Source organism: Silene latifolia, chromosome 1 (genome assembly GCF_048544455.1).
Source record: "Silene latifolia isolate original U9 population chromosome 1, ASM4854445v1, whole genome shotgun sequence".
NCBI lineage: Eukaryota > Viridiplantae > Streptophyta > Magnoliopsida > Caryophyllales > Caryophyllaceae > Silene > Silene latifolia.
In genome coordinates, this window is record NC_133526.1 from 38,981,626 (window position 1) to 39,007,084 (window position 25,459).

Consider the following 25,459-nt stretch of genomic DNA (forward strand, 5'->3'; position numbering starts at 1 on the left):
GTTCCAACAAAGCAGGTTGAAGGCGGATCTGGCGTAAGGGAAGTAATTGCGCCAGTTGAGCGGTCTTTAATTCTTGTCTCTCTGCGACAGTGAAGTCTGCCTCCCATGCTCGCATAGCACTCACTAGATTATTCATTATAATTTATTTTATTTGCACCGGTTTGGGGAAAGCAGAACAAATTTTGTTTCTTGCAATGCAACTCTTCCTTATATATAAGAAAGTATAAGAGGAAGGAAACACCTAGGGTGACACCCCTAGGGTACCGTTTTTTAGCCGTGTGGGCCTTGGGTCGCGTGCCTCTTAGGCCCGCCCCAGTTCGCGCCAGTCTTTAGCACGATACGTCGGGTTTTCGCTCATTCATCGCATTTTGGGTGCGCCGGATTGGCCAATTTACCTTTCTATCCCCAGCAAGTCAATATTTGAATTAAAACCCGTGCACACTTACGGTTTTATTTTCTTTTTTGTTTTACGGTAGCGGGCTACGCCCACGTTGTTTACAAGTCATACAGAGTGTCTGAGTCATATTTCATGCTCACCCATCAAAGTTCGATCTCAAAAAATTTCAAAATAAAAGAAAAACTTTTTGCGAATTGTGGATAGATGATCCAAATAGTGGAATCTTTGTGGGTCGATGATCCAATCCTTCGAAATTCAAAATTCAAAATTCAATTTTTGAAGGGCCGATGGCCCAACATTCCAAGTGATGTCAATTCCAAACTTCGGGTCGATAGCCCAATTATTCAAAATTTTCAAATTCAATTTTCAGGTCGATGACCCAATCTTTTAAATGATCCAATTTTAAGATCGATGATCCAAATGTGTCTATGTGATGATTATTGCTTGTACATTTTCTATGTTTCAAATATAGCAGGATATGCTTCAACTGGGGGCTCTAAAGTCTTCGACTTTAGAGCCATCACAAACTGGGGCCTCTGAAGTCGTTGGCTTCAGAGACCATTATCAAGATGTAAAGGATGACATCCACCAAGAATTCAATTCAATTACAAGAGTAAGAAATAGAAGAATTCCATAGCTGAAAGCAAATGATGAAAGCGGCGACAACCTCCTCGGAAAGTCCCGTCCCATTTGAGCACCTGCCAGCAGATGATAAGCTTTGGGCAAGTGTCAACAGATGATGAATTTTGGACAAATGCCAGCAAATGATAAACTTTGGGCATGTGTCAGCAGTTGCCGAACTACGACGCGGGTTTGATTCCGTCAGAAACGGATACGTAGGCGCCTAAGGATAAGGCTCAATCCATCATATATGCAACTTTATGGGTCGACGACCAACGACGATAATTTGACACAACAGAAGCCAGAGTCAATCCCCAGCGAGGTTTCAGGTATGATCTCTTCTTATGGCTGGCGAGCTTATATACGCAAGTCTAATGGACTATAAACGACCCGCAGAATCCTTAGGTCGAGAGGGACCTGAGGTATACTTTGACTTTCGCCTTGTCCAAGCCTCAGTCAAAGTGGGGGCTCTGTAGATACCCGTATCCGTCGATATTGGAATTTATAGAGAACCCGACAAACACCCGATGATGATAGGACACGTGTATTCTTTAGTTGTCATTGTCAATATTTGGGCTCGTTTTACGATGTAGAATGAGCGTTGTCGACGAAGTATTTTATTAATTTAAATGATATTTAAATTAAATGTTTTTTTTAAAGTGAATTCATTTTATTGTTTTAATTTGAATTTATTTTCTTAAATTTATTTTATTGAAAATAAAATATATTTTTGATTTGAAAAATCATTCTCTAGTTATTTGATTTGAAAAATCAATTTATATCGTTTATAAACCGTATTTGAAGAACTCGATTTTTACAACGATTTTATACGCGATTTTGAGCTCGTTTTCTACTTGATTTGGGCTCGATTTTCGACGCACTTTCGGCCCAACCTCCTCTCCCATGACCCGTGTTCGATTCTTAGCTGAAGCCTACCCCAAACCCTTTGTTTAACCCATCCAATTCCCGTCCCAAACACTCCATAAACAGCCCGCAAATAACACGGCCTCCTCCCCTGTTTTGCGTGCTCAAACCCGAGCCTCAAACCCGCTCCAAACACCACTTAAACCCGTGCCCATTAACCCTAAACCATACCCTAGTATCCTAACCATATTACCTTAGCTTAACCACCAAGCAAACCCCCCCATACAAACCCTAAAAACCCCACGAAATAGCTGATGGACAGCAGCTATGCAAACCGAGCCCGGCTGCTTGTTGCTCTCTTAAACCCTACTTTAACTCCCTATAAATACCCCCCCCCCCTATGCCATACATTCATTCCTCTAAGTTCTCCATACATACTACCGTCACTCACAAGCATTAAACTCCAGAAACAAGCCCTAATTGCCTCTCAAGACCCTCGATAAAACCGAGACATCCAAACTGAAACAGTTTGTGTCTCTCTCGAAATACAATTTGTTATCCCTTCAAACCTCCATTAAAATTCGAGTTTCTTGTTCCTAATTAACCACTTAACATCCATCTACATCTTAGACAAAGATTCACGAGCCAAATTCACCTTGAGAGTACACGAATCCCCTCGAAAAACAGAGTGTCATACACTCTGTTTTCGCGGCTTTTCCTGTCTGTCCAGTTCTGTTTGTGCTCGTTTTTCGTGCCCAATAACTCAGAACGAGCGTGGTTTGTTTTAAGATCTTTATTCTACTCTCTTTCTAGTTTTCAAAACATCTTTTAAATCTAATTTTCACCGTGAAACGAGTGAGAAATTGCAGTTTGAAAGTTGCTGTCCAGATTTGCAAAAAAACGTGTTGTTTGCTTTGTTCCTTCGTCGACGACGGCCTCTCGAGATAAAATCTACCATCGATTACGACCCAAGACGGTGTCAACGATACATGTAGGTTGAGGGTGCATCAAATCCTCCTCTTCTCCTTTTTATTTCGTTCTTTTATGTTTGTTTCTTTATTGTTCGTTTTACGTTGTTTATCGTTTTGTTTGTCGTTTGATATCATTAACTATGAAACTAGTTTAGTCCGAGTATGAGTTAAAGTACCACCACGAACACCCGCGTTGACTTGAGATGGGAAAGAAATCCGCCACATCGGTCGGTCGTATCCCCCGTCTCATTTACATATCCTCGTGTTCAGGGTAGGGCATTAATAAAACGAATCCTAACTTCGTTCCTCGCTTTTGACCCCTTGCTTGTTTCGTTCAATTCGACCTACCCTAGGACCCGTCGCATGTTAGTTCGACCCCTGTTTGTTAACATATGATCCATTTAGACGACTTTAGATCGATTAAATAACCTAATTAGACATGTTAGGGTGCTTCGACACAAGCATTAAAATCGATCAACAATTCTATAACCTAATTGAATGCATCTCTCTTTTCACCTAATTTCTCGCTAGTATAAGAGTGCGTGATTAGCACCTTCTTATTAACACTCGATGAGTTAACTTAATTAGCGAACTTGACCTAATTCGACCCCTTTAGGCCGTGTAGAACACTCAGTTTCAGGCGAAGCTTTCTGACCTCTTTTATCATTAATATCTAATGTACATCCCATATCGCTTTACAAATCTATCTAACCTAATGAACCTAACCTAGAAACTAGGGTGGTCGTGTCTGGGGCCGTGTGCTTGGCCATGCCTTTTGTCATTCTTGCTTCATCTTTACATCGTTTATTCATCGTTGTTTTGTATTTCGTAATTACCTTTTACTTATCGGGTCGTCTCTTGTAATTCACTTGTAATTAGTTTTCTTTTATCGAGTCAAAACCTCTTCAAAAACCTTAGTCTCATTTGGTTAGACGGTTGTGCTCCAATTCATGTAAGAGCATAGTAAATCGCATGTTGTTTAAAGCGACATGGCCCGATTTATGCTGATGCATGCTTTGGTGTGTGACCCAATGTCTAATTCGATAAGATTAAGCGGAAGCACGCATTACGGGAAGTGACCCAAGGCCGTGAGTTATGTAAACCGTGGGCCACCCCTCTGTGCACGTTTTCCTAGGCCGAATGGCCATGTGTCGTATATGGTGTCGTATATAGCAATTGTATTTAGATCGAGTTATATCTCTAAATTCTCGTTGTGTCGGCATGAAATGCCTGGGTTGTAATAGGGTAGATCCCAACGGCTCCCCCATTCCCCTTTAAGCCTTGTTTGCTTTGTATGTTGTTAGATCAATCAACCCACATGCTAAATTACAACTTTGACAAAGTTAGTATTCATGCATTAAACGACATAGAAATTATTGTCACATGTTAGGGTTTTAAAACGATGTTTGCATATCATATATCGTAGTAGCTACGACCTTGTTTGAAATCCGATACTTGACTTAGTAGAGGCCGTTATCGACGGGCGGGGTTGGGTGTCCTTATGGGCTTCCTAACACGTACCCTCACCCCTTACTCAAGATCTATGGTTTGTGGATCCGTCTAAATACCATTGGATTATGAGAGTCATTCAAATCGAGTGATATAGGGTACAAGTCTTTATCTTTAATCACTCGTAGTCGATTGGCTTTATGCTTTTCGACGAAAGGTGTAAAGTTGACTTGAACGGTTCCAAGTTCCCAAAAAAACTTGGTGGCGACTCTAATTTGTCTTAATTCGATTCGAAAGAACCTCGAGTCGATTATGCCTAGTGTGGATCCCGCGGACGCAGTTCCCGAGGGCCGTGTCCGCACCTTCCTTTCCTTTAGTGAGAGATAGCCTTCAGAGTTAGCCTTTAGAAGTATTAAGAAGTTTCTTCAGAATCCCTGTAGCCCCTTAATGCCTTCAGACACCAAGCAATCTTCAGACCAAAGAGTTTTGCCGAAGCGTTTTCAGTTCCGTTTCGCCCAGAAGTCTCAGGTATGGTCTCTTCTTATGGCTGGCGAGCTTCCTTACGTAGTCTAATGGACTTTAAACGAGCCTCCCCGATAGTCGACAGACTCTAAAATGTTCCCGACGACAGGTCCTTGGTAGGTAGGTAGAGAATACCTAGGGGCGCGAGAGTTCAGACCCCTTGAGCCGCCTCGCGTCGCCATAGTCGTCAGGTTGTAATCTTCGATTGACCTGATGGCTATACTTTGACTTTCGCCTTGTCCAAGCCTCAGTCAAAGTGGGGGCTCTGTAGATACCTCATTTCTGCACCTCCCGCAAACCACCCGGTGATGATTGGGCCGCATGTTTGGTACGCGGAACGATTTGTGACAGTTCGTAAGTTTATTGTCAAGTGATTGCTCAAACACTAATGTCTACCTCTTAGTTGTCATCTACGCGCCGATACGGTCGTTTTGACAGTAATTAGAGTACATTTGGAGTCCGGGCCTAAAACCGTCTTCATTTTCTGATAACCGTTAAATCCCGAGTCAGAATGTTCTGGAATGTTCCGGATATTTCTATTCCATATTTTATAAATATTTCACAATCTTTATTCTTTGGTAAACAATTTCCCGTAATATTCATACAAAATATTAAGGAAAACCAAATTATCCCTTTATTCCATAACTTAAACACGGAAATCTTTCTTCCGCAGGAGTAAACCACTTGGGAACAGACGCAGCAGGTGCTGCGCCTCTTCCAAGAGACGCAGTGACTACTGCGCCTCTTCCCAAGTCTTATTCTGCGTATTTTTCGTATCTTTTTCATATCTTTCCGAGATTCACTTCCAAAGTCTCTCCGAAAACCCTATTCCTTCACGTGAGTAGTATAAATAGGAGCCTTCGCTCCTCATATTTCTCACGCGAGTGTCCGCCCTTCTCTTCTCCCTTTGCATTCTAGACCTTTGTTCTTACTTTTTGGCGTCTACGTGCTTGAACATTCGACCACGTAAGCTCGGATCCTTCTGAGTACCAGCCTCGTTTGCATGACCGACCAATTTGACCAACTCCACAATCAATCAACTTAATTAATCTAATCGTTTTCCTCTTACGAGGGCACTTTCATATTTGCATTATAGTTCGAGTCGAGCATCACTAATCGATAACTTAGTTCATCTCGTTTCGTCAAACATGTAAGTTTGAGGGTGTATATCTCTCTTTTATTTATTGTTCTTTACTTTTTGATCATTAATGTAAGGTTTATGTCGAAAACACCTCTTAAAACCGATTTCTAAAAACTCGTTTAAAACCTCTTTTTTACGGATTTCCGGAAGACAAACTGTCGAGAAAGGACGCAGCAACTGCTGCGCCTCTTCGAAGGAGCGCAGTATCTGCTGCGCCTCTTCGTGAGGCTGCCGCAGTTCCTGCTTCCTTTCTTCTTCCTTCGTCCTCTGTAATTCGTCACTTTTATTTGTTTTCGTTTGTTTTCTTTAATTCTTTGACACGATAGCATATTAATTTCACATGTATATTAATCATCATTATTAACACGTTTAATTCGTCATTAAATCCGACTTAAATCCCTTATAATCCATATTTGCGGGTTTTCGTCATTAAACTCAATCCGGGTTGTAGAAATTTGATTTGTTCATATCGGGTTTCTGGAATTCGATCTTTGATATATATTCATCTGTCTATTGTCATATTCGTCATTAATTTGTCATTAATTCATCATGTTTAGCCTATTTCGTTCACTCATGTCACTAATTAATCATTCGTTTATGTAAATAATTCGTTTAATTCCGTCTCATCCATGTTTTATTGCTTTTATGACCATCATTCACATGTAAATAACCTATAAATCACTTCCATCCGAGTAAATATATTAATCGATCATTTAAATTCAATAATTAATATTAACGATTTGCAGTTCCGGCTTCACAGCCAGAACTCACCCTTGGAACAGACGCAGCAACTGCTGCGCCTCTTCCAAAGGGCGCAGTCCTGCTGCGCCTGTTACAGGTTGATTTCTGTCTCTGAACTTCCGTTCTGCCTTGACCTAGTTTATTAGCTTACGTATAATTGACTATTAACCGTATTATCGCCTACTGATTTGTTCGCTAATCCTTTCTTTTATTCTTTTTCTCAAATTATTCGTTTTAAAGGTATTTTCGACATAAATCGCTAATCCATTGTAATTATTGTAATTTTCATTATTGTAATTTCATTAATTGTATTTATCATATTTCTTGTATCCTTTGTATGCTTTCATATGCAATTGAGCCTTAATTCCAACTTTGACCCAATTGTATGCTAAATTAATTATTCACCGACTTAGCCTAATTCTCACATGCTAGGATTAAAACTTGGATGTTGCATTGCATGCATATAATCGACGATATATCGAGTATAGATGATGTCCCTAATCATTAGTAGAGGCCGCTATCGAGGCGGGCGGGATTAGGTGTTCGATCAAAAGAGCTTCCTAATACGTACCCTCACCCCTTACTCCAGATCTCTGTGAACATCCGTGTTCATTGACATCCACGAGAGTCATTCTAGACATAGAATGCTAAGGGTAACGATTGCTTAGTGTTCATGTCTCCACTTTGTGTCTTGACATGGCACGAGGTATTCGAACGGTTCCAATTTCCCATAAAAATTGGTGGCGACTCCACAAAAATGCAAACGCTTGTTCTCTCTCCCAAGCGCCCCCGTGGGCCCATTGTCCACACCAAGGTGAGTAGCAAACAGATCCATGGTCAGAATAAAGGTTGTGTTCATAAGGCGGAACTCCACAGTTTGTTCCACCGCATCGTATTTAAACGAACTCATAAACTCAAGGGTCAAGAAAGCATAAGAATGCTTACGGAGGTGATACAACCCAGTCATCCCCAGAGTCTTAAAGATATGCCTAACATCGGTCTCAATCCCCAAGTCGGTCAAGAGTGTTGTGTCTATACAACGGGTAGGTCTCATTTTCCGTTGCTGCAAGGCCACAAAATTAGCCCTTTGTGTAACGTCCACAAAGACTACTGACGGGTACTCGGGTACTGCCGGGAGCGTAGGTCCACTCCCCTCTCCTACCTCGGGCTCAGAAGCCCTCTCCCTTTTGCTCTGACGGGTTTCCACGGTTGGTCTCGGCATCTGTTTCAACATATGACTTAAATACACAAACCACATATAATAAAAGACATGTAAAACAATCATGTATGGTCATGTAAAAGAGCTACTAAGTACACACTTTCACCAACAATCCAGAAATCATGAGTATAAACCCTCAATTTTACTATCAGACGATCTCACAGTTGTAAAAATTTTACATGTATGGCACCAATTATCATCATCACTATCACTTCTGAAAATCATACTTTCAAAATAACTTCATAAACAACCAAATTTCACAACAGTACAAAACGAATTTCAGTTTGGGGCACTTTTAAGACGGAGTTTTAAGGCAAATTTTTGAGAGAAAATCATCAAAATCAACACTAAACATGATATGTATAACATACATTACCCAAATTTTTTCCCTTTTACATACAAAAGACAACCAAAATTCCATTCAAAATCCCAAACCCTAGAAAATTCGAGTCATGTAAACCCCTAATTTGATTCGATTTTTGCATAACCAATGTCAATATTCAACAAAGTGAAGCAACTAGATCATACTACAACAATTACAACCAAGATTTGGCACATATAAATCGATTTTTCAGCAATTATCAACATCCTACATGCTTCTAATTAATCAAAAACATCAAAATGGGATAAATATTCATACCTTGATTAATTAGTAGGCAAAGGAACGAATTAAGCAAGGGAAAAACGCAAGATTCAAGCACAACAATCACCAAGTTGAAAGCACAAAAGAGAGATTTAGAAGGTTAGGGTTTTGATTAAATGAAGAATGAAGAAGAAAAGAATTAGGGGAAGAGGTATAAGATCCCGTGTTCAGCGGTACTGTAGCGACTTACTCGATCGAGTAAGTATGTTACTCGATCGAGTGGCCTCCACTCGATCGAGTTGGAGCTACTCGGTCAGGTTTTCGCAGGAAATTTCAACTTTTTCAACATAATAGCTTCCTAACTAGATCGAATGAGGTCTACTCGGCCTAGTAGGCGCTCGTACTCGGTCAAGTAAGGCTAGGTATATGATCGGAAATATAAGATTAACTAAAGATTCCTGCAAAACAGCAACGCGTGTCGATTCCAAAATGAATTTGGAAATTGTCACAGATTATTATACTCACTCACGATGAATTACTATCACACAAATACAACGTATCGATCTAACAAACCTATCACTTGGTGCAACCCGTTTAACTTCATTCTATGACAACATTACGCAACCAACTGGCTGCACTATTAGCTTTCTCATGTATACATTCAACACGCTTCTTTTCACCTATGGTCATACAATCGTGACTACAACAAAATAACTTCTAATCACGTCACTCTAAACATACGTCTAACATGTATCATTCTTTATCATTCAAGCGTACTAACAGTCTAACCATGACACACAACAATTATCAAATAGCTTACTCAACTTAATTACACCACATTGTGGAAGCATTCAACCATTCATCTATCACATCCTCCAAGTATTACTTGGACAGCTGCTACGACTCATTCAAAACTTACTAATTACCATCATTACCACATACCATACTCACAATTTCTTTCATGTCAAATACTAATACCAACTATTTGGAACAAACATTACCAACACCACATCATATACGTTGTCACGTATCATAAACATATCACCACTTCCATTGCTACTCAACTATAGATTCTCACAGTCCTAATCACAATTATACACACTAGCATCCATAAAGACTCCATCACAAACATCCCTAACATCACTGTTATACACACTAGGCACATAATTCCCGACTCGATATCCCCATAACCGATGACTGGCTTAAGCATAGAGGGGGCATGATTTTGAAGTGAGGGCGCCTACTCACCCAAAATCTAGCATCAGCTGGGGCTCCCAATACACATACACCAGGTTCATTTTATTAGACTCACTACGTTCATTAGGCTCATTTGTTACAGGTTCCAAAATCATCGCTCTGATACCACTTTGTGACACCCCCATATACTAAAGAGCCTTAACAAGTCCTTCCCTAGCATATAAGAGCGTCACCATCTCGATTGCCCGAGGACAGTAAATATCAAATGTCGATAAAAGAACAATTAAGTTATTTTACAAGTGTTTCACCAAACTAAAGATATACAAAAGATGCAACTCAAAACCACTATCTAATATGTGAACTACTTCTGTCGTGACTCGTGGAAAACTCATCCCGCCAAGCACCCAGCTATCATCCAAATCACAACCTGCCAAGACTGACTGCTCACCATAAGGGATCACGGCAGACACAACAGAAACATACAAGAAGACAAACCACACAAGGTCAGTAACTGCATAAACACACCAACCACTGACAACACGAAACATATACAACAAAACACACATAAGCCACATCTCCTCCAATCAATCACCGTCATCGACTGTCCACTGGACCAGCCCTGCCAGTGGGGGACCGCAGCCGTACCCACCAAATCCCCGCTCATCATACCGAGCGATAACCCTATCCCATTAATATGTACATCCCCTCCCGTGGCGGGTTCCACGGAGGGTGAAACTAGGGCGTGAAGCCACTCCCGCAAGTGACTCCACTCTGCCGAGGACGCACCTCGAGAACCAGAGACAAACAACCACACACAGCAATACCACAACAACGATAAACGAAACAACACAACACCAACCGATTACCATACTCAACCAACTACAACGACACTACCACCAAACCACATAAAAAGACACTCTAGACAACCACAAGTACTGAGTAGGCGAGCCTACCTTTAGCGCACCGCAGCGATTCCACTCCCGATCACAAGATGTCAAACAACCACGCAACACAACTATACAAACAGTACAATTATCTATCACAACCACTGCAACCCTAACTGAAAACAACAACGACAATGATGATGACGAGGACATGCCTACGCATAGCTATCCGACGTCAAGACCGCTACCCGACTCAAGCAACCTATCCCCATGGCATAAGCATCCTCAAGGACTTCAAGGGATGATACGAATTTTACTCGACAGAATAAAACTCGTATGAGTGCAGCGGAAACAAAGAAAGAACAAACACGATCCGAACGTACTAGGTACGACCCGATCTGATTTGTAAGGATATTTGACAAACTAGACCTATAATTTGTCAATGGGGTTGATTGAACTCAAGACCTATTGAGAAACAATCTAGTTAGACTCGAATCGCGTCGAAAACTAACTGAATTTTGGTATGTAAACTACACTCCCAAAACAATAAAAAAAACACAAGTTTTCTTTTCTTAATCTTTTTTTCTCATTTTTTGAATGTTACAAAAGCAAACTGAAATGGCTTTATATAGCCTTACAAAATAGCAAATGAAAAGCCAAGAGACTAACTATTAAGTGTAGCTATTATTACACATATAATGATAGTCATAAAGCTTTATTTAAGATAGCTAATAATAACACCATTATACTAAGCAATGAATTCAGCAAAGTGTTGATCCAATTGTTGTAGTAGCAAAGTTATTATCTCAATTGTTGTAGTAGATACACAATTTGGACCTTGATAGTGTGCTCGTCCATGAACGTCAACTTATCGTCATTTGAACTAGTCATTATCGGATCATCCCCTCCCTCCTAGAAGAGAATTGACCTCAATTCTTGTAGTAGAAGTCCGCCTGGATCAAAAATGAACAAACAATGAAAATAAGATGAATTCCCCAAATTTGCGGCAACCTCTTCCATTTGAATACTAACTAAATAAAAGCCTTGGCGAATCCGACAATCGTTAGAACAGATTGTATACTTGGTTGGGTTAGCAAACAATTCGAACTTATAGCCAGAATTAAACAAATAACACGGCTCCTTGAACAAAGCAACATCCGTATCCCCATCACCATAAACGTCAAATTTTGGGGAACAATTGAAATCTATGGAAGAATCGATGTCGTAATTAGAATGAACCTCACCCTTATACAACACTGATTCATCATAATCATCAAAGAGCGGAGGTAAATCAAGATTTAAGAAATAACCAACCTCCTCTTGAATTTCTTCATAAAAGCATGCACCTTTTGTGTAATTGAAAATGTTTAAAGACTCCATTTTTTTTTTTGAATGTACAGTACCCGTGAACAGTAGTTTTTTTTTTTTTTTGTGTTTAATCGAACGAAGATAGGACCGTCTCGATTGCTGGAAATCAAGAGCCGAAGCTCTGATACCACTTATGATACGAATTGAAATAAGCGGAAGCGAAATAAAATTACACGAACGAAGTTCGAGCAAGATGTTAATTTGGAACGGATAGATAGTTGAAGAATTAACGCAGCGGAATAACATAAATAAAAATATTTGCCGTAACTAGACCTATAGCTACGTCAATGGTGATTGTATTCAAGACCTATTGAATACGAATCGGGTTAAAGTTTGAAAACGCGTCAAACAATAACAAGGGTGAATCGAACGCGTCAATTCAAAGAACAATCGAACGTTAAATAAACGATACAATTGAAACAATTTCTGGTTTTTTTCTTAATTCATTCTCTGCCTTTATTCAATCCCATAACAAGGTTTATATAGAAAACTCACAGCAACTGAAAGGTCACCATTAAGAGTGCCCAATTAAGGTAATTCAAAGCTAATAATAAACTACAATTAACCAAATTAAATGTCTTGTCTAATAATAAAAATAGCAATAAAACTAATGAGTAATGAGAGCAATTCCTCCAACTTTTCAGTGCATCGTATTCAATGAAAGCTCGAGATACATTTAATCATCCCGAGATTCATCTAACCATCCCCAAATAATCATCGGGAATGCATTAAACTGATCTCCGACTTTCAATGAATTCGTCCCTCCATCGGCTCATATCCGTACTCGTACCATCCGCCCTTTCTTCAAAAAGAATCGTCCCGATTCTTAGATCGTTCAAGTCCACCAGGATCAAACACGAGGGACTTTTGGTTGTTGCACGTAACCATTATATGACTAAGCTTTTCCCAATTATCAACTTCATGTACTTGAAATTGAATTTTGACTTGCGAATGAGAGCCTGTTGCTGCCCTTGAATTGAGTTCAGCAACCTTATGTTCATCTTCCTTTACATGCGGCAGCCTTGGAGGTAAGTCTTCATTAGACACCCCTTTGAAATTATCCAACCACCATTGGACAACTATATTTTTGTCCCTTCCCACTGCTGGAACCATAGATATTATAAGGGGGTAAACGTCCCCCATGTGTTGCAGAACACGCTCCAAACACGAGGGTCTAGGGCTTGTGGCGTTGATGCACTTCAACGGCAGGATTTGTTTGAACAAACAGACTCGTTCCAGGCTATAGGAAATTTCATCATCGTAAATATCAAAAACTGGAGGCAAATCAGGATTGAAAATCCCCCCCATTGGATCGTCTTGAAGTGAGGACATCAAGAGCCGAAGCTCTGATACCATATGATGCGAATTAACGCAGCGGAATAACATAAATAAAAATATTTGCCGTAACTAGACCTATAGCTACGTCAATGGTGATTGTATTCAAGACCTATTGAATACGAATCGGGTTAAAGTTTGAAAACGCGTCAAACAATAACAAGGGTGAAACGAACGCGTCAATTCAAAGAACAATCGAACGTTAAATAAACGATACAATTGAAACAATTTCTGGTTTTTTTCTTAATTCATTCTCTGCCTTTATTCAATCCCATAACAAGGTTTATATAGAAAACTCACAGCAATTGAAAGGTCACCATTAAGAGTGCCCAATTAAGGTAATTCAAAGCTAATAATAAACTACAATTAACCAAATTAAATGCCTTGTCTAATAATAAAAATAGCAATAAAACTAATGAGTAATGAGAGCAATTCCTCCAACTTTTCAGTGCATCGTATTCAATGAAAGCTCGAGATACATTTAATCATCCCGAGATTCATCTAACCATCCCCAAATAATCATCGGGAATGCATTAAACTGATCTCCGACTTTCAATGAATTCGTCCCTCCATCGGCTCATATCCGTACTCGTACCAAGGGAAAGAACTATGGTGAAGAGAAGGAGAAGAGGCGACATTTAGGTTTAGAGGAAAGAGGCGGAAATGATTTGCGGATACACGAAACACGATATATAACTCCTCGCTGTAAACATGCTACTCGATCGAGTAACTAACTTACTCGATCGAGTGGCCCCTACTCGATCGAGCCTCCCAGCTACTCGATCGAGTAGCCTCGACTAGATCGAGTACCACTCACCCAAAGCTTACCACGTCACCAGCCATCGCTCGTAAGGTTTCCCAAAGGCCAAGACATGTCACCAAGGTCGGTCAACGTCAGTCAACAGGTCCCTAAAAGGACGGGTATTACACGGACAGACCGACGGTGCCAAAAGGTAACCAACTAGACAGACCCAACAAACGCCAAACAAACCAACAAAGGACACCCATTTCACCAAGCGAATCCTCCCAGGACCACTGCCTTGCATGCAAAAACCAACCTACCCTGACAGAAGACACACACGGAACAAAGGACCGAAAGATGGGGGAAATTGGGGGGATCACCAATCGGTCCCAAACCGAGCCGAAGAGCAAAGGTCAAACACACAAAACAAGGGCTAAAGATCGATAGATGGGGGAAATGGGGGATCACCTATCGGTCCCTAACCGACCCAAAGAGCTATGCTCAAGGACATCACCAGCACAACACAGACCGAACACATAGAAGTCGGAAAAACCGACATAAACTTGAGACAAAAGGGGATCACCCCTGGGTTGCATGCAAGGTCATCTGTGACAGGACGAGGAATCGAAGGGACAGGAACCCAAGGTTGCAGCGACAAACACCGAACAAACCGATTAACAGAGGGAGACCGACCAGAAAAAAATACCTCCATAGAGACCAACGATGACACAGGAATCGACGACAACGACGGCAGAAAAACAAGGACCAACGAGCAGGAAGAAGGAGGGAGGCCGGAAAAGCACGCCGATTGGAGCAACAAGTCGGAAAAAGACAGATCCCAAGAAAATGGACAGAAATTGGTTAAAAATGTGTTAATTTATACGGAAGTGAGGGTCGCCGGAGATGGGCTAAAAAAGCCGCATCTCCGGCGAGAGAATTGAAGGAGATGGAGAGTAGATGGGTGGGTGGCGGCTGAAGTGGAGCAAAATTTAGGTTTTTTTTTTTTTTTTTTGGGGCGGGGGGGTTTTAGAGAGAAAAGTTAAGAGAGAGGAGTTAGAGAGAGTAGAAATGAGTAGTTTCTGCCGTCTCTTTCAAAATTTAGTGGTTGAGTTTTGAGATAAAATATCATTTGATTTATAAATTGAACATTCTCTCCTCTACGATGGGTATAGCCCGGCCCATGTTTGAATTTAACATAAAACGTTATAATTTTACCACTTAATTTTATGTTTCGTCCTTAATTGAAATATAAGGAGTTGGGATAAAGAGGATAACAATAGGGTATCAAATTTTGCAGTCATTAGGGTCGCTCTCCCCTATTAGTTTTCTACTCTATTATTCTCCTAGCAGAAGTACGCAACCTTTATTTGTTGAGAGTTATGAATATTATTATTATTATTATTGGATTGAATTTTAAATTTAACATGGAATTGAAAACAAAATGTATGTTACATGAAAATTTTAGTTACAGGTACTAATACTACTGCTACAACATTCATGATATGTACATAATAGCTACTATAATATGCAGTTTCGCAATTTAAACTGCCTGTTTCTCCGAAACCTGTTTATGCAACAACGAACAATATGCCTCGTTCACTAGCCAAATTCAAGAACTTCAGGTTATCAGCTGTTCCTATGTTCATTCAGTTTACCAAGTGTAATAGTCCGAAAGGGCTCAGAAAGATAGTGTGATGCTTTGGAAGAGAGTTCTTGAGCCACATAGCGCATTGTAGGGCGCGATTCAGGTCTGACATTGGTGCATAACAAGGCCAATGTGACTGCAATCACAACTTCCTCAGCTATATGGCCTTTCGGTGATGACACTCGTTGGTCCAATGCGTCTTTCAGCAGGGTGTCAACCTTAGTTTTTGAAGTTGATAAAGATGAAAGAATTTCTCCTGGGTGCTTCCCCATCATAACTTCCAATACTATGACTCCATAGCTATAAACATCGCTTTTTGCGGTCACTCTCATTGTCTGAGCTAGCTCTGCAATTGCAAAATGAAAATAATAAATAACTTGATTTATCCGAAATATTTAAGCTATTTAACAGTGTTAACGATATTCAATGAAAAGATTAAGGACTTACCAGGAGCCATATAGCCATAAGATCCAGCAACTGTAGTCCAGCTAGACGTATCCGGGCTCAGAAACTTGGCAGTCCCAAAATCAGAAAGCCGGGGCTCAAACTCATTATCGAGCAACACATTATTTATGGATATGTCACGGTGAACGATAGGTGGGGAGCAATCATGGTGTAAGTAAGCGACAGCATGAGCCAAACCTCTTACAACATTAAGCCTCCTTTCCCACCCTAGTTGCAATTTGGCTTCATCACTATACAACACCTTTCCCAAACTACCCTTTTCGACGTAGTCATAGACCAAGAACATAGCTCCCTTCCTGGAGCAGTACCCATATAATTTGATAATATTCCTGTGCCTGATCTCTGTCAATGCTCTTATCTCATTTTCAAAACTCTGTTTGTTTGACTGAGGAATCGAAGAGCTAGATTCTGACATGTTTAGCTTCTTAACAGCAACAATGTGGCCTGATGCTAAAGACGCCTTATATACGCTTCCAAACCCACCTTTTCCAATGCAATAATAGTCACTAAAATCATTGGTGACCTTAACAACTTCCCTAAATGTGAATCTCCCTTCTTTTTCCCATATAAGAGACTCAGACTCTTCCATTTCTGAACTTTTTGTTTCCAAATCATGCTGTTGTTTCTTCCGGCCACAAACCAGAGCTCCAGATACACATGCTATGAGAAGTAGAAGAGCAAATGCGGAAACCACAACTGCAATAATGATTTTTTTGTGGTTTTTGTGAGAGTTGTTAGCGTTGTTAGCATTACAAGGAGACAATCCTGTTGCATTTCCACAAAGGCCTGGATTTCCCATGTATAACCCACGTTGAAAGAAGCTCTCGCTGGGTACTGAACCCGAGAAATCATTGTACGAGAGATCCAGGGACTGTATGCTAATCATGTTCGACAGTGACTCTGAGACCGACCCTGAGAGATGGTTGTGGGAGAGATTCAGGTCCACTAAGGATATCAGCTTGTCAAGATCAGGTATTTGGCCCGAAAGAGAGTTGCTACTGAGGTCCAATAGGATTTGAAGTTGATTCAAGTTAGTGAGCTCTGCCGGTATCTGTCCAGATAAGTCGTTGTGACTCAAGTTCAAGCTCAGTAAGCTGCCACAATTCCCAAGAACTACAGGTATAGTTCCTGAAAAATTGTTGGCGGATAAATCAAGATACTGTAAAGACTGTAACTTGCCTATCCAATCAGGAATGCTACCATCTAAGTGATTATTTCCCATGTCGAGGTTAAATAACAGCTTCAAATTCCCGATTTCATCGGGGATTTTACCAGTCAATTCATTGGAACCGAGATTTAGAGCCTGCAAAGAATGAATCTTTCCAAGTTCAGCTGGTATATGCCCTGAAAGTTGGTTTCTGTCCAACTGAAAATTTGTCAAATTGCCGCATTCTCCCCATTTGGGTGAGATTTCGCCAACAAACTGATTATCACTCAGACTGATAAAAGTGAGATTTTTGTGAACACCAAACGCATTTGTTATATTCCCATTGAATTTATTTCCATCCAACCTAACTCTTTCTAATGCAGAGCAGTTCCGTAAACAATCTGGTATACCTCCTTTCAAATTGTTACCATTTACTGTCAAAAGTGCAAGACTGAAACCACTGCATAAACGAGGAGGCAGCTCCCCTGAGAAACTGTTATTTGAAAAACTGACATTTCTCAGATAAGGGCTATTTTCACCAAAATTTTGTGGAATTTCACCAACAAAGTTATTTGTATAGACAGAGAAAGTACTTAGATTACTTAGCCGCGACAAAGTATCGGGCAACTGACCATGGAGCTGATTAGTATTGATGTCAAAAACGTTCAATGAGGTAAGTTGACCAAGCTCTGGTGGGATTGTTCCTGTGAGGTTATTTGAGAACAACTGCAAGACAGTGAGCTTGCTAAGGTTCCCTATGGTAGGAGGGATAGGACCCGAAAGTTGGTTTGTTGAAAGGTCAAGCTGGCCCAAGTCTAGGAGAGATCCAATCTCTGAAGGAATGAAACCGCTGAAATTATTATTGTAAAGAAAAAGAAGCTGAAGTTTTGACACTTGGCCAACTTGTGGTGGAATGATGCCACTGAGGCTATTGTTCTGGAGTTGCAAAGACGTCAACTCGCTCCAATTCGTAAAGAAATATGGAGAGAGGCTTCCGGAGAGTTGATTATCGGATAATCCAAGGTCTACTATCATCCTAATATGACTCAAAGATAAAGGTAACTGACCAGTGAGTGAATTTACAGCAAGAGCCAAAAATTTAAGCTTAGTACATGACCCTAACTCAGTAGGAATTGTGGAATTCAGACCATTTGAATGAAGATCAAGATATTCGAGATTCTTAAGCTGTCCTATGGAAGAAGGAATTTTCCCAGTAAGTGAATTCACATAAAAACACACATGGGTAAGTTTAGTACATGAGCCTAGCTCAAAAGGAATTTCGGAACTCAGATGATTCGAACTAAGATCGAGATAGGTTAGGTTCTTAAGCTGGCCTATTGAAGAAGGAATGCTACCCGAAAATGAATTATTAAACAAAAGAAGTTTTTCAAGACCGGGAATCGAGCCAATATCCTCAGGGATTGAGCCATTAAAGCTATTCAATGATAAATCAAGGTAAATCAATCTCCTGCACTTAGTTATGAAGCTTGGAAACTCTCCAGCTAAACTATTATACCCAAAACTCAAATGGGTCAACAAAGGCATGTCGGCGAACATTGACCAATCAGGAGTTTCAAAATAATTAGACCCTATATCTAAAAACTTTAAATTTCTCAACTTGGTAATTTCAACAGGAATTCTAGCAACCATTTCACAGTCAGACAGATTAAGAGTAACAAGCTGTGACAAATTCCCAATTTCAGGAGGAATGAACCCGTTAAACGAGTTTGCGCTAAGATCTAAGACAGTAAGCTTAGAGAGATTACCAATGCTAAGAGGGATTTGACCTGCAAGACTGTTTGTACTGAGAATGAAGCTGGTGAGATTGGAAAATGCACTGAAATTGAACTTGGTTAATGTCCCAGTGATGCCTTGATCAGTAAGGTTGATTGCGACGACGGAACTGTGGTCATCACAGACAATGCCAGTCCAGTTACACAGGTTATTAGCATTGGAAATACTCCATGATGTAAGAGTATCAGGTTCAGACAGTGAATTTTTCCACTGAATCAGTGCTGTTGATGTTTCTAATTCTGTTGCAGCTAATGAAACAGTAATTATTTGTGTCATAATTAACAAACCCATCATTAATTTTTGTGCCATATCGTTAGATTTTGAAGGTTTTTCTGCCATGATTGGAAGTAGCAAACAAACAAGCTTTATCTTTCTGTATTTAGCATTCATTATTTATTGTGTATCAAAGAGAGTCAAAGCTCTATTAAAAAATAGAATAACAGTCATGTTCACATTTTGGTTGACTGATGAAATTCTGGTGGCTGATTGAAAACAACTTGTTTTGCACAAGTATGACCAATTGACAGCTATAATCGATTTGTATACATTTTTGTATAAGACCGTCTTAAATTAAGAAGATTTTTAAAAATGATTTAAATAAGGTTAAAATGAAAGAAGGGTTGTGAGAGATTTTAATTTACGGACTGAAGCAAAAGCTACTTGTAGTTCTTGTATAAGACCGCCTTGAATTAGGACAACTCTTACAATCAATTTAAATAAGTGTAAAATGAAATAAAGGTGTGAGAGGTTTTAACTTAAGATGGTTTTAAGTAAAACCTACTCGTAAAGTCGTAATTCAGCTAATTTTTTAAACATTAAGTTTGAGTTTTTATAATTAAAATCCGTTTCAAGAAAAACTAATTGTTCTGTAATAAACTTGCCACTAAAATAGACTTGAGAATTAACTTTCCGAAATTAGGGTTGTACGTAATTAACAAGTTGTTATTGTAGTCAAGCAAGTTGCAATTTATATTGACTTCGTTAGTGTATTAAAGATGAGGATTAGTCAAACGCGATTAAGCATGGACTATTTTAACAACTACTCGTTAGTTAGGTGATAGGGATGATTAAAGTTAATTTTTTTTTTTTTTTTTGATTAGGTAAGAAAACTAGGTTGATCTTCTAGGGTAGGATCAACCTATCTCATCCTTTCGAATGATGGAGGTAAGTTGAAACCACCGGCTATCAAACCACCTCGAAAGAGTTGGACATGAATGTCCAATAGAAGCCATGAAGTCAGCAACCTTGTTGGCTTCACGAAAGCAATGTTTAATTATCACTTCATCGAAAAAATGAAGGTCTAATTTCACATCCTTGATAATACTAGAAATTTCCCAAGGAATTTGTCAAGTACCTCGAATTGAGTTAATAACACATAAATTATCACCATCCACAATTAACTTTGAGATTCCTAAATATTTAGCTGCTAAAATACCTTCTTTTAAAGCGAGAGCTTCCGCAACAAGGATACTATTGGATCCGCACTTTTTTGCTCCCAACAAAACGACTTTACCATTGTGATCTCTTATAGAATATCCTAAAGCAGCTTTATTATCTTTTATTCTCGATCCGTCAAAATTTAGCTTTAAGAAACCGTTTCTAGGTTTTTCCCACCAAATTTCTTCCTTACTAGAGTTGTTTCTAGTTGACTCTTCTATCTCGGGATTGTTGAGATCCTTAAATCTAGTCACATTTCAGGTCTTAGTGCTATTATTACATAAAGTAATAAGTTTACTGATACTTAAATTAACATTATTAAAGATAATATCATTTCTATGAAACCATGCATTTCACCAAATAAAAATAATTTTAATGAAATCATCTTTTGGAATTAAATCTTTGAGATAATTAAGTTTCGTTAGAAAACTTTGGCTTGTAATATTATCATAATTTGACAAAAACTCGTTGAAACTAATAATGTTCAGGTCTTGGATGACAGACCCAATCAACGGACATTCGTAAAAGAAATGATCTTTGTTTTCAATAGGATTGTTGCACAGAACACAATGAGGTGGGACATCAATATGACTCTTGAGAAGTCTACTTTTCGTTGGAAGGCCGTCAACACAGGTTTTCCAAAGAAAAAATTTCAATTTTGGAGGAATATTCAATTTCCAAATCCACTGAAATTCACATTTGTCAAGAGCTTGATCGAACAAACCTTGCGCTAACCAAGTTGTTGTTTTGGTAGAGAAAATTCCATCTACAGACAGCCCCCAAATGAGGGTATGGGATGATTAAAGTTAATGATTATTACACAATATTATGTAAAGAAACATTCTTGGGTATCCACGGTGTACAAAATTATCGTACATCTCTATGTAAAATACTAAACTAAAAATATACTTTTATAATTCTGTATGCTTTCAAAAACATAATAGTTATTGTATATTATAAGAAAATAACGGTTAAAATTCACTAAAAAAATAATAATAAATGAGAGGAGTAACAAATTAGACATTTAACTATCATATTTTTCAATATTTTTGACCACTTTAGACGTAAAAATCTCCACAAAATCTCATTTGTGACCAACACTATCCGTCACTTTGGAGTGACGGATACCATTTTACCTCACAAAGTACCCACTTTTTCTCTCTCTGCAACACTATTCATGTGGTCCCCTTTCTCCACTAACCCATTTTGTTACCATTTTAACTCACAAAATATCCGCCACAAATGGTGACCCGTCACAAGGGAGACCAATTGAAAAATCTCATAATTACCTTTATTTTTTTTCTAATATTATAGGATAATGTTAAATACAGAGGATAATCTCTATCTACTAAAAGAATGAGTAATTTCACAATTTTTTCCTCTAAAAAACATTTTCTTAAATAAGGAAACTAATTACAATTAATTGCATTTACTAAATAAGAAAACAAATAATTATATTTTATTTCATTAATTTATTATCTTTTTAATAAAATTAATGTTTTCATCAAATTATATTATTTTCACTAAAGTCTAAACTATAATCTCTTAATTCAAATATAAATAAAATTTATATAAAACTATAAATTACTAAATCTTTTATTGATGCTATTAATTGAAAATGATTTACCCATACTACGTACTCCAATAAAACAAAACCGTAAATCGTTATTATTACTTTTGTTACAAAAAATATTAAGAGAATTTTAAAATTTAAATCATTAGCTTTGTGGTATAAAAAATATTTTGTTTAAAATATATTTCATCACATTACTCAGTTCTCTTGATTAATTGTCAGTTTCTACTTTTTTTTCCTCAAAATAAATATTAATGAGATACCACTAATATATAAGAAATTTATTAAAAATAAAAAAGACTCTATATACCATGTATTTATTGCACGACGCCTAAATCAGTGTTAAATAAGCATTTAAGGAGCTAAAACCTTCTAAATTTTGTATTCTTGAATCAAGTATTTGTATATTTGATGTGAAATGTGTATTTCAATTCTTCATGTAATGTATAAAATATAATTAAAAGGCTACCCCAAAATGGTAAATAAACGCCACCTAGACAAAGTCACATATGATCCAAAAAGCCACCTAGATTAAAATTTAATGTGACGTGGGGCTACCCTAAAATGGTAAATAAACGCCACCTAGACAAAGCCACGTAGGATCCAAAAAGCCACCTAGATTAAAATTTAATGTGACGTGGCATATTTAAATGTGATGTTGCATATTTTTAATGTGACATGGATTATCAGTTTATTATTACATGATATTAATTTAATTCACTTATATCTATAATATGAAAGGATATTATCATTATTCTTAAATTAGTTTTATATATTAAATATATTGTCTTCCAAAATTTATATAACCCTTACAAATTTACATAAAATTTCATAATTTATAATTAATATTGACATTTTAATTGAAATTGTTGTAATAAAACATGTTAATAAATTTCATAATTTATAATTAAAATTGAAATTTTAATTGAAATTTTTGTAATAAAACATGTTAAGGAATTAATTAAACATCTTCATATTACTAAACACTCACCATTATTAACATTTTCCTATGTAATTCATTGTTTTTAAAAATTTTATAATAAAACTTGTTAATAAATTAATTAAACCTCTTCATATTACTGAACACCCACCATTATTAACATTTTCCTATTTAATTTTTTTTTAATTAAACATGGTAATAAATTGATTAAAACTCTTCATAATACTTAACACACACCAAATTAATTAAAAATTTTTCCTATTTAATTAATTTTTTTAATATAATATGTTAATAATTTTATTAAAACTCCTTATATTACTCAACACCCATAAATTTTATTAATATTTTGTCCTATTTAATTCATCTCTTGAGGTCTTCGGCAATCAATTATCTAATTTAATAATACCACAAATAAATTAAAAATTAAATTAAAATATGGGAATTTATGGTTGTGTAATGACTATAAAACCTACAATACCTATAATAGTTTTTATTCACTTTATTTATTTAAAATATGCCAATTTGTCATGAGTTTCTAAGTTGTAGATTGTATTTTATGGTTTTATTTATTTATTTGATTATATTGAGTATTATTGTCGAGTATTACTGTTGAGTATTGTTGTTGTTTTTGCCTCCAATAAAGTATATTTTAATTTGTTATGTTGTTGGTTTTATGAATCGTTTTCTTTATATTTGAATTCATGTTTACCAGTTGGTTTAATTTAAGTGACTTACATGTGACAATGTTTTGATTCGTTTGTCAAGTTTTTTGCCAGGTTGATGTTTTATCTTTTGGTCAATGTATTTTTTATATAACTTTAAAGCACCATGAAACGTATGTGAATGCAGATAAGGCAAACCATCACGTTGGTAATTAATCTGAAGAGGGAAGAAATACAAAAGGCACGAAACTGAGGTAAAATTAAAGGTAAAAAAACGTACGGTAGAAACTGATAAGTAATGGATGATTGTTGATCTCAAAATAGAAGTCTTATAATATTTCTTTTAATTTGTTATTAAACGTATATTGTGGTATAATTTTACTATTATACTTTCCTGACCAACCTATTTGAATTTGTATTTTTTTATTCACGAGTATAATCATCTCTAACATATATTTTTCTTTTTCATTTTATATGAACTATTAGCAAGGCATGTAATAAAAGGAAGCGAAAGTGAACCTTCGGGTAAATATTAAATAGTATGATTTCTAAATTATACTTCGTATTTTTTTAAGTTTATGTGTTTTTTTCTGTCAAAACAAGAATAATACATAAAACTCATAATTAATGGTAAATAAATAAGTACAAATAATTGAATGAAAAATCTTTAAAATTTCACAATTTTCTTTTTGAACCATCATGACAATAATTAATCATTTTAATTATGTCATTTCCTCTTCCAATTTAAGTTTTCTCCAACTCCTACCTTTTGATTGTTTTTCTATGAAATTTAATTTACTTTTTTAAGTGGTTTATGCTTTTTTAACCATTATAAGATGATCGTTGATCTCAAAATGGAGATCTTATAATATTTCTTTAAATTTGTTATTAAGCGTATATTGTTGTGTAATTTTACTATTATGCTTTTCCGATCAACCTACTTGAATTTGTATTTTTGTATTCACGAGTATAATCATCTCTAACATATATTTTTCTTTTTCATTTCATATGAACTATTATCAAGGCATGCACTAAAAGGAAGCGTATTAAAAAGAAGCGAAAGTGAACCTTCAGATAAATATTAAATAGTATGGTTTCTAAATTCTAATCTGTATATTTTTAAGTTTATGTGTTTTTTTTTTCAAAACCGGAATCGATTATTTTATAGTCTTTAATACTTTTTTTATTTTTATATAGGATCGTGGACATAAGTATAAAAAGAGATGGATCAAATTCTTGAAATAGTAATAAGGAACTTAAAAAATTTTATGAACCTTTTGGAATTCGGATTTAGGGAATACAATTTTTTAGATTATTGAGCAATTGAAATGAAAATTTAATTCGTAATACATACATAGAGTAGATACCGACCATACCGTTGAGTCGTATATAATATTTTCTATCGATATAATAAATGTTTTTCGGATGTAAATAATATTTGAAGCATGCAAGTGGTGATAAGACTTCAAAGATATTTCTATGGGAGGGTTGATGGAGAGGTCTGAAAATAATTTGGAGATGACTATATTGAGGTATTGCGTTTACAACCTTATAAGGCGTCATTGAAGATTTTTCCATACGGAATTTATTATATACGGATGGTTTCAACTTTTAATATTTAAAGAACTCACTTTATTATATTGCGGAGTAAAACACACGTATGTCTTTGTCATTGCTTCGTTGTCAAGTTTCTCAAAATTAGTAGCTACCACATTGTCACTTGCAGGATTCGATTTAAAAAAATAAACCAAAGTTGTCAAAG

The 25,459-nt window shown here is 37.1% G+C and overlaps 1 protein-coding gene across 1 annotated transcript; it reads right to left on the minus strand.

The window, feature by feature from the left end:
* Nucleotides 1–15,411: 15,411 nt before the first annotated feature.
* Nucleotides 15,412–19,543, minus strand: LOC141604024 (uncharacterized). Its single transcript, XM_074422941.1, has 2 exons — nt 16,127–19,543; nt 15,412–16,025 (listed from the first exon to the last, which is right to left on the minus strand). The coding sequence occupies exons 1-2, from the start codon at nt 19,473–19,475 to the stop codon at nt 15,661–15,663; spliced, it is 3,714 nt and encodes a 1,237-aa protein (XP_074279042.1). The 5' UTR covers nt 19,476–19,543; the 3' UTR covers nt 15,412–15,660.
* Nucleotides 19,544–25,459: the final 5,916 nt, after the last annotated feature.

What these genes read in the sequence shown, in the direction of transcription:
- LOC141604024 (XM_074422941.1), bottom strand. Translation starts at nt 19,475, where the DNA reads ATGAATGCTAAATACAGAAAGATAAAGCTTGTTTGTTTGCTACTTCCA. An exon ending in TTATGGCTATATGGCTCCTG is followed by an intron (nt 16,026 to 16,126) that starts GTAAGTCCTTAA and finishes TTGCAATTGCAG; the next exon opens with AGCTAGCTCAGACAATGAGA.